The 9827-nt window shown below is 37.2% G+C and overlaps 2 protein-coding genes across 5 annotated transcripts; both read right to left on the bottom strand.

Moving 5' to 3' along the window:
- Positions 1–23: 23 nt before the first annotated feature.
- On the bottom strand, positions 24–7116 carry LOC143465178 (mitogen-activated protein kinase kinase kinase 7-like). 4 transcript variants are annotated; one of them, XM_076963361.1, is made up of 14 exons: positions 6979–7116; positions 6655–6877; positions 6405–6543; positions 6163–6250; positions 5947–6039; positions 5680–5810; positions 5393–5560; positions 5149–5272; positions 4968–5043; positions 4747–4830; positions 3040–3172; positions 2633–2790; positions 2415–2563; positions 24–844 (listed from the first exon to the last, which is right to left on the bottom strand). In XM_076963361.1, the coding sequence occupies exons 1-14, from the start codon at positions 7057–7059 to the stop codon at positions 644–646; spliced, it is 1848 nt and encodes a 615-aa protein (XP_076819476.1). In that variant the 5' UTR covers positions 7060–7116; the 3' UTR covers positions 24–643. The 4 variants fall into 4 exon arrangements, with proteins under 4 accessions (XP_076819476.1, XP_076819477.1, XP_076819478.1 ...); XM_076963362.1 differs by having other exon boundaries at positions 2633–2787; XM_076963364.1 differs by lacking the exon at positions 24–844 and adding an exon at positions 1171–1321.
- On the bottom strand, positions 6982–9428 carry LOC143465179 (KH homology domain-containing protein 4-like). The gene has a single exon (XM_076963365.1). It carries the CDS (start codon positions 9333–9335, stop codon positions 7719–7721), a length of 1617 nt encoding a protein of 538 aa, XP_076819480.1. The 5' UTR covers positions 9336–9428; the 3' UTR covers positions 6982–7718.
- Between the last annotated feature and the right edge of the window lie 399 nt (positions 9429–9827).

The following is a 9827-nucleotide window of genomic DNA, read 5'->3' as shown; positions in this document are numbered from 1 at the left end:
CCAGGTCTTGTTTGATACTCAAGTAAAATTATTTGGCTTTCCTGTTAAAAGAGACGAAAAGTGCGCCAGTTACGGAAACAAATCACGAATCAAGTACCAACGGGTTAGAAAGAAAAGCTTAAAGTATCTACAGTTTATACGACTTGTCAAATATGTAGGCTACTGTGTGTGAACAGTCCAATATTGTATGGAGTATAAAACGCATTATAATGCTGCATGGTGAGTACCGAGAGAAAGGCCAATGGAAAGTAATGGTAACATCGTAACAGATTTGGATTAGGAGCGGACTAAAAAACAATCAATATAGAAAGGTGTCGGACTATAGGCGCTATGACCATATCCGCCATATCGCATAGCACGTGGCAGAGTCACAAAATTAATTCTTGTAAAAATGTTGCACTTAACGAGACGACAGCAAATCACATTCAAAACGGGATTGGTGGCAACCATTGCGCACAAAGGTCACCGCACGGTCGACCAAACAAAATAAATATAAAAACCTCATCCTTTGCGAAAAAAAAATTATATAAATTTTGTTAGTTGAACGTCATTATATACAAAAGGAACACAAAACTGTCAGGTCATGGTAGTATCTGCACAGCTATGCGTGGAAAAATCAATGCGGGAAATTTATCTAAGGAAGTCACGTCCATTTGTTACGGTTTTCCCGGACTCTAGCTAGATCCTTCTTCATATTGTCGTACCATTTCTGCAAGGAAGTATTCTCGTTAACCAGTTGCTCGTATTCAAGTAGAAGTTGGTTGCCTTGCATCTTCGCTTTTTCGTCTTGTTCCAACTCATGGCGAAGCTGCTCACCTCGCGCCTTCAACAAAGCTATCTCCGTCTATTAAAAAATGTTAGAAAAAAAGATGAATATGAAGCATGACTTAGGTTTATGATACAACAGGGGTGGCCAACCAGTCAGAGACTAAGAGCCTCACTTCTTACTGTGTTAACCGCAAAGAGCCGCATCGTACACATTGGTACACATGAATATCGCCCCGTCTCTTCCTCACTCACAAACACAGCTTTGTTCAACTACGTTTATTGTAATTGTTACACAATAACATGAAAATGACAGAAATTTACAAGTCATTTTTACTGTACAAGCTAAAAAACACAAATACAATATGAACGAAAGAGCCGCATAATACCGGGCAAAGACCCGCATGCGGCTCGCGAGCCGCGGGTTGGCCAGTTCTGTGATACAAGTACGAGTACGTGGTTATACGTTTAGGCCAGAGCTGCCCAAGTGCTATCGGCACAAACACTATTGGCGGCCTTCAACCAGTCTGGCAGTTGGGTTGAATTCAAATGTAATCTATAATTGTGTAAAACGGTTGGGGTTAAGTTCAATCTGGTTTTTTACTTTAAACTGTCTAAAACGAGAAAATAAACAATATAGACGATTTGATAAGCCATTGGCTGACAAGTGAAAGCTTTTAATTCAAGATTTCGAGATAAAAACTTTGTGCACAATTGTTTGCGGCCCGCCAAGGACCAAGATTAGTGATTTAGAACTAAATTTTAGAATGTATAATCAAGAATTAGAATTTAGTTCGTTCATGAACATTGGGCATTTTGGACAATCCTATAAAGCCATAAGTGTTTTTTACCGTTATAGCTATCTTTATAGTGTACAATTTGTTTGGAATTGTTTGGGGAATATTTGTAACCTATTTTTGAAAAGTTTTTGGCAGATGTTAAATGTCATGTGGATGCGCTAGAAAATTTTAGACAAGAAAATATCATAACGAAATTTATCTAACTAAAAATAACCAAAATATTCCACCAAATCTAAGCAAACCAAACTTTTTATATTCCACAGTTTTTAAATTCTTTTCGTTTATTTTAATGATGGAGTCCATAACACAAAAGTTGGCAAAACTATTTACAAAGGCATGCTGAAAGTGAAATTTCATTTTGTTTATTAGATACAAGTATTTTAATGTTAAAGTTATATAATACCTATAACAAAAAAGCTATTACCGGTACCTATAGCTTTAAAAATGGTTTCAAGTTTGTCCATAATGATCTAATTCTTAGCTGTCCAAGTGAATAAAGTAAGCAGTTCAAGCATACTTGTATATTTGCAAGGCACCACGGATCAAAAGACAGTATGGTTGGTGTATTTTATAGGTTGGGGTTTAACCTCTACGCTTAGTTCCAGTTTTCTCACAGAAAATCAGTTTTATTTAGCGTTGTTTTTGGGCCTCTAGTGAAACAGTTTGAGATATGTAATTTCTGCTCCTATTTCATGGGGAGGTAGCCTATGACATGCTAAATCACAAGCAGATTTTCATCAAGGTCCATGCAAGAGTTTTTAACTAATTATCTTTTACTTTATTCAATACAAAATCTTCCAAAACTACCACATTTCTCTGATTAAAACCTCTTTGACATGTTAAACTTACCAAAACTTTGAGGTACTTTTCGGCAAGCACGCAGTGCTTTTGGTGAATCTCCATCGACTCCCTGGAAGATGTTGAAGGAGGGAGAGGTTGCAAATGGAGTTCCAGTGTGATATATGCTTTGGGGAGTGAGTCACACTGAGAGTCAGAATCTAAACAAAAAGTCAACATCTTTAGTCAAAATTTTCTGTGAGAAACAACGCTAATGAGTGAGAACCAACCTTGGGACATTTGTGGCTTTAGATCAGTAAAACTTGGAGGAGTCTTCGGTTGACTGATATATGCTGGAGAAGGCTTTGATGCGATTGGAGGAGTATTATGATGATTAGCAAAAGAAATGGGAGAGCCGGAAACGTTGTTGGTACGTCTGCCAGGCCTGCTAGTGATTAGACAACTTAATATAGATTAGCTTGTACTGCAATGCCTTGCCTATACTACAAATACAGTCATTATTGATGGTTGTAAACATTGACAAGCAATTTAAGACAAAATCTTTCACCAACAACTGAATGATGCACGCTGTGTATTACACACATTGTGCAAGTTCTGTCCAAAGTCAATAAATTTGACAGAACATAGAACTAGATTTAGCTCATGTGAATTACAACCATAGAAACTGTCAACTTACTTTCCAGGAGCTGGGCTCACCGATCGTGAGCCAATGGGAGTTTTTGGTGGCTCCAGTGGCTGCTGTTCTAGCTCAGCAATCAAATCGGCAGATGAGCGTCGTGTCCTACCAGTTTTGCTCACATCAGCTAAAGCTATGGTTAAAAGATGCAATGAAACATTATAAAAATATAATGCAATCAATGCTTTAAGATTTTGTTCACATTATTAGCTAACAATGGCATTAGTTATTTGCCATTCTTTTCAATTTCAGATCAAAGATAGATTTATTATAAACATATACTGAATAAAAGAAAAGATTACACTTTTCAGGCACTCCATTTTGCCAATGCACAATTTTTAATCATGGAAATTCTGAAATTCCCAGACAAGAGGAAATACTATTAAAATCGCACATCAATTTCTTTTAAAACAATATTTCCGTAAAAAAAACAAATTTTACTGAAATTATGCACAATCTTTACTGAAAATTACTTCAGTTGTAATCGCTCACTCAACACAGGGTTAGCAAAATAGAAACACATTATATTTATCAGCAAGGAAAAATTGAAAAACAAAACATGACCAAATGATCAGACAAACCAAAACCAACTAATCCCTACAAGCACTACAAGCCTACAAGTACCTACAAGCAAAATTTTACTAAAAATCTTAGGCAGTTGATGCAAGCTAGCTACATGTGTAATGTGTTATCATTTTAATATGTTTTAAACGGTTATGAAATATCAATAAACTAAGCCCCAACTTGGATCTAACACCAGTGGTTTTCAACCAAAGTTGTGATTTAAATTTTGAACTTGAATAAACCTGAGGAGTCACTTCATTGCAGCATTTTTCAAGCAACCTTTCTGTGCTTAAAACCAATCATAAAGTGCAAATAATACAAAACCAAGAAACATTAAATTTTTAAATTTATAGCCAGTTTACATCAAGTTTATACCACCAAGTGGCACCAAGTTTATAGCCTCATTACATCCCATCCCATGGTGTGTTTGTTTTACTAAGTTGTGTAGTTCTGTTGCCATTAACGTCTGTGTTTGGTGTGCATTGGTACATGAAGTTAACCACCTTTTTGTTAAGCGCGTTTTGTTGTCAATAATTTGGTACTTAAGCCTATTACTTCTATATATGCAAAAATTATCTTGGTTTTCAGTAATCACAAATTATAGCTTGACAGATCCGGTTACTGTTCAATTGAATATAATCACAACATGTGATTTGGTCACTTATTACTTAATAAATACACAGTAATTGGTGGTAAATCCACTTCTCTTCCTCACATTAAGTTACACAATAAAAATTGACTTTTGCACCTTACGAATGACTATTCACCAAAATTATGAGGCCGCCCATTTTAGGGTCACATCCCAGAGGTTGAGAACCACTGTCTTACATGATCTACCAAAAGCTAACATGTTGTTTTATGCAACCTAATTGTATTGCCAGTTGCTGCACCGTCAAAGAGCTACTATGTACTCATTTGACATTTTGCCAGCTTTGAGAAATATTGGTGAAGCAAAGATGAATTTTATGGTAGAAACAACAACATTAAAAAGTATTGAGACCTTTAATTAAGAAGACACAAGCACAATTTTTTAGAAGTCTCACAGTGTCAAAACAATGTTGCCACACAAATTACTGAAGAACATTGTGTTGTTAGTCTATGGATTTAACTCTATATAAATGAAGCACGCAAATCTACAGATACCTCCATTTCTGAGTGCATCATAAGGAATATCAAGTTTATTTCCATATGACGATGCACGCCGGTGGCCTTTTTTAAAAAGATGTCCTTCACAAAGTTGGGGAATTAAGCTCAATTTCAAAGAAAGCAGTTGAAACAAGTAAAGTAAATTTACCGGAATCCCAATAACTGAAAATTCCTATTACATATGCAGTGAGTTCCAGACCGCAAATGCTATAACTTACGTGTAGGATCAGGAGCAGGCTTGGGTGGATCAGGAGTATAAGAGCGAGGTCTTCCTCTTGCAACATCCACAACATCCTAACAAAAATTAGTACAGTAACACCGAAATCGAATTAATTATATAAATGAACACTAAAGAGGACATGTTGGCAAACTCCGAGGTATTAACAGAAATACTGGTACCTGGTGTCTAAATACATTTGGTCCAGGAGAATGTGGACCCAGCCCAGATTTAGAATAAGACTTGTTAAGCTGATGTGACTTCCGAATGGTCTCACTGATAGTGCCCATGTGAATTTCTCTCTCACTATTATTATAACACACCAATGCATATCAGTGTTCCGAATTATATTCCAACTTTGCAACAGCTATCAAATGGTTAAAACCTTTTCTTTTTTTGCTTTTTGGTAAGAGGATTTATCAATACCTTTCTGAGACGCTTTCACAGGCATAGCCATCCTCCGATCCGCTATCAGTGTCATGCGATGGAAAATTGAGTGGGTCATCTCCACCGGGGAAAAACATCATTAAATCTATCATTGCTTCTACAACCTCATTCATACTTGGACGTTCATTAGGTTTAGCAGACCAGCATCTGGTTACAACACAAAAGTAATTTATAACTGGACGACTCCCACAAATATCACATCCTGGCAATTTTATGTTGGCTTGGTTAATATAAGACATCGGTCATCACCAAGTCGATGTTTAAACCTGGTCATAAGCTGCTCCACTGGCTTGGGGCATCCTTGAATTAGGCTCGGTCTAGTTCCAGTATGCACAGCCCACATTATTCGAAAAGCTGGTCCGCCAAGCTCATCAAAAGGTTTCTTTCTCGTCAAAACCTTCAATTAGTGTTCAATATTTAAATGTTTTGGCCGCTTCATTTTTGCTATAACTCACTGACCACTCTCAACATCACCTATGCACAATCTAATGAGCTAAGCGGTATAAAATAACACTTCCCAAGATATCCCTTACTTCCCACAGTATGATCCCCCAGCTAAACACGTCGCATTTTTCACTGTATTGGCATCCTTCAAAGACTTCTGGTGCCATCCAAGCTGCAGATCCCTGCAAAGATTTACAAAGGTGGTATTAACACTCACAAAAGTTAGGATACGAAGATATTTGTATAGTCAAACAAAAAAAAAATTGAAAAACACATGTATATTAATCTGTAATTAATACTATTACTTTATTGTTTGTCATATGTGTGTGCTGATCACAGGCAGTGCCAAAGTCACAAATCTTCAAAACAACACCATTGTTGGTGAGCAATAAACTGAATAAAGACAAAGCAATTTTATTGCCATAACACATAAAAAACTAAATATTTTTATAGCAACTAATACATAAATGAATGTCTGTGTAGGAAGGTATACTTTAAAAGAAAAATATCATTAAGTGCAATAAACTTGTTAACTCCAACACTGTACTTGGGAGGCTTAAGATCTCGGTGTATGAGTGCCTTCGGTTTCATGCCATGCAAATAAGCGACTCCAGTAGCACATTGCAAGCACCAGCTCATGCCATGGCCTGATGTGTAGTGAGGTTGTGGACCAGGTCCATGGAGCACTGTTTTAAAGAAACTTTCTTAAAATGGGACCCATTCAAGGGTGCGAGTAGCAGAGCATGCAAGTGCTTTAAATTAAGTAAACTGTCATGCAAATTAGAGGTAGGACTTACAGCTATAAAGTGAACCACATTCAGCATACTCCATAACAAGAGAGACGGGATTTCGGCAAGCTCCGTACAAGCGTATAATGTTTGGATGTGATACCCTTGAAAGCTGCCTCAACTCTGTAACAAAAGCTCTCCTCTCCGACTCCGATTCAATCATCTTCACAGCAACACGACTGTTTCTCCAAATGGCCATATATACCACTCCAAAAGAGCCTTTGCCGACTTGCTATAACAAAAGTGAACTGTTGAGATTCATTTTACAATTGGAAGTGTGAAAATATTTTTGGCAAGGTTGTAACTCGAGGTACTCAATCAACGCTTACTTACATCTCTAAAGTCAAGTTCATCATAATCTATTTCCTCAATAAAGCCAGGGTGTGGCTCAATTATAGGAGCCACAATGGCCATGGTTGAGTAGAAAGGTTACATAAATGATATTGTCATGCATAAACACTTTGCTTATCTAGAAGTTTGATGAGAAAAAAATAATTTGAGACCACATCTAAATAGCAGCACAGCATTATATTGCAAAATATTTATGTAGTGCAGTAGTCAAAGTGTCAAACATTTCACTACAGCACACACTTATATCAACAAATGCCATGAAATTATTAAACGACAACAGATGTTAACCGTTAAATAAAGAAGTCCAACTTTCATTAATGGTGTTTGTTAGAATGACACAACATGATGCCCAGTGCTAGCCTTAGCTAAAAGGTATAAAAATCACAAGGCTATAAGTACCACAATGTGGAAATAGACTATGTTCAAGTCTATACAACGCTATACAAAAGTAATGCAGACTTAGAAAATTACTGTGCAACTGCAACATTAAATTCAATGTTTATAACAAAAAACACTACTTTTATGTCATTTCAATTTACTAGACATATATGGGTACAAGCAATGGCAGATGCGGCTATATTTTCAAAGAACACTTCCATAAATGATTGTTATGCACTATTACAAATCCTGCAAGGCATGCTCCTTCAAACAAAAAAAATCACGATCAAGAATCAATATTTCCTATTTTCCTAAACTTCACATTTGGTCTTGTTTTTAAAAAATTAGTCATGTGACATCCAAAAAGGTAAATTGGGGCTACTGTGTTCTTCGGCCTTTTCAGGTGGTTTAGAATTACTTAAAGTTTCATCATAATTTTTCCTTGGCCTTTTATTCTTCTCATCGTTGTCTTTGGATGAAAATTGTTTATACCCAAGAACATTCGAGTCATCGGGCTGCTCCTCTTTAAATCTCCGTCGTTTTAGGGGTTTCAATTGTTCCGGTGGCATTGCAGTTGGTGACTGAGCAGGTGGTTTCACTTCGGGTGAATTGCTGTGAGATGCTGCTGTAACTGACGGTGGCGGCATATTATACGAAGTTGCTGAGCCCGTGTTGTAAGGATTTGATGCAGAAATTTGCCCATACGGATTAACTGGTGCAGGGACAGGTGGACAGTATGGATTTGCTCCTGGTGGAGCGTTATACTGACTGGGAATGTAAGGATTAGTGGGTGGCATACTCATGTTGTTGTAAGGGTTAGGTGGCATCTGTTGATTCAACGGGTAAGAAGGAAAGTTTGCTGGACCAGAAAAATTGTTTGTTGGCTGGGGACCAAATCCTGATCCTACCTTTTGGGCCATAAATCCATTGTACTCACTGTGTACAGTTGATATTAGATTATGTACAAGTTTTTTGGCTGCATCTACACCATTTTGATTAGGGTGACTAATAAACACATACATTGATTCAAATGCTTCTCTTCCTGAAGTTGGTTCCAAAAATCCTGAGCCTCTACCCCGCAAAATGACTTTCGCGCCAGTAGCATTTGCAACAAAGTTAAAATTGGCATAATTGACTCCGATCAGTTTTGATTTAAGATCAAAGTCAGGTGGACAGTAATCCATGCCAACAAATATTTTTTCTTGAACAAAATTACCAGTGGGAAGAGCTGGTTGCCCTGGTATCAGTTTAGGAATGGGAGGTAACGTTGGTGACGGAGCGACAATTGGTAAAGCTGTTACAGGCATTTTTTGTTTTGATATCATATCCTTCAGTTTTGACAAAGCTAACTCAGTTTTCTCTTTCTCTGGGGACTGAATGAACAAATGAAGTTGCTTTTCGATACCATCAAGATTTTTCTTCTCATCTGCTGTAAGGAACTGTCCTTTAGTTGAAATGGCTGCTCCTGTTTCTTTGTTTAAAGTTTCTTGAACACTCACTTGTGTGAAATATGTTCGACTACTCAATGGTAAGTCGTTAATGTCAATCTTAGCAATGTAACTGCTGAAAACCTTTTTGGTTTCTGATATCTTAATTAAACTAAGAGGGGATGCTGAGGCTTGATTTGCGTTAACAATTGGCTTTGATTGCGTCTGATCAGACAATTTCCCTTTGGCACGCAAGCTGGCATTGATTCTGGCAGCAGCTGCTGCCGCTGCAGCAACAGCATCAGCTTTTGATTGTGGTTGGGCAGGTGGAGCATCTGAAAATTTTGACTGTCTTGAAGAAGGCTGAGAACCATTAGTAGAACTTGTTGATGTTGGCTGGGGTTGATCAGAAAATTTTGATGCTCGGATTGACTTGATAAGATTAGCAGCAGAAAGGGATGAAGGTGGAGGCAAAGGTGTCCGAAAAATTTCGGAGTTGTTCGGGTTTGTAAAGGTACTGTTTTGCTTTGACATACCCGCTCAATGATTTACTTAAAATCTACAGAGCTGTTCACCCTACAATAAATATCTGGAAAAAATCATGCAACTACAAAATAGAAGTGAAGAGTAGTTAGAAGAAAATTTGGGGTTCAAACATAATTTTATTAATACACAAATACAACATTATGTGTATACAAGCATTTAGCATGCATACACGTAAGGCTGGTTGAAGCTTTATTAACTAACATGACTAGTTGAAAAATCAAAAATAACATAAACCTAACGCAACAAGATTATAGTCAGAAAGCATATTAACTCAACTTAAATATTGGAAGAGAAATCTGAATTCAATACAACTCTGACAAGTGACTAAAAGCCGAGAAGGCTTACTCCCTAATTTCTGGATTTCCGTCTTGCCTCGGCAATAATATAGCCATAGGTCTATAAATTTCCAGATGTCTATTACAGACTATGCGCCATCTGAATATCTCGGCTTGGCAATGGATGTTAGGCTTTGCTTGATCT

Source organism: Clavelina lepadiformis, chromosome 7 (genome assembly GCF_947623445.1).
Source record: "Clavelina lepadiformis chromosome 7, kaClaLepa1.1, whole genome shotgun sequence".
Taxonomy (NCBI): Eukaryota; Metazoa; Chordata; class Ascidiacea; order Aplousobranchia; family Clavelinidae; genus Clavelina; species Clavelina lepadiformis.
The sequence above is the reverse complement of the archived record's forward strand: the minus strand, read 5'-3'. Positions and strand labels throughout refer to the sequence as shown.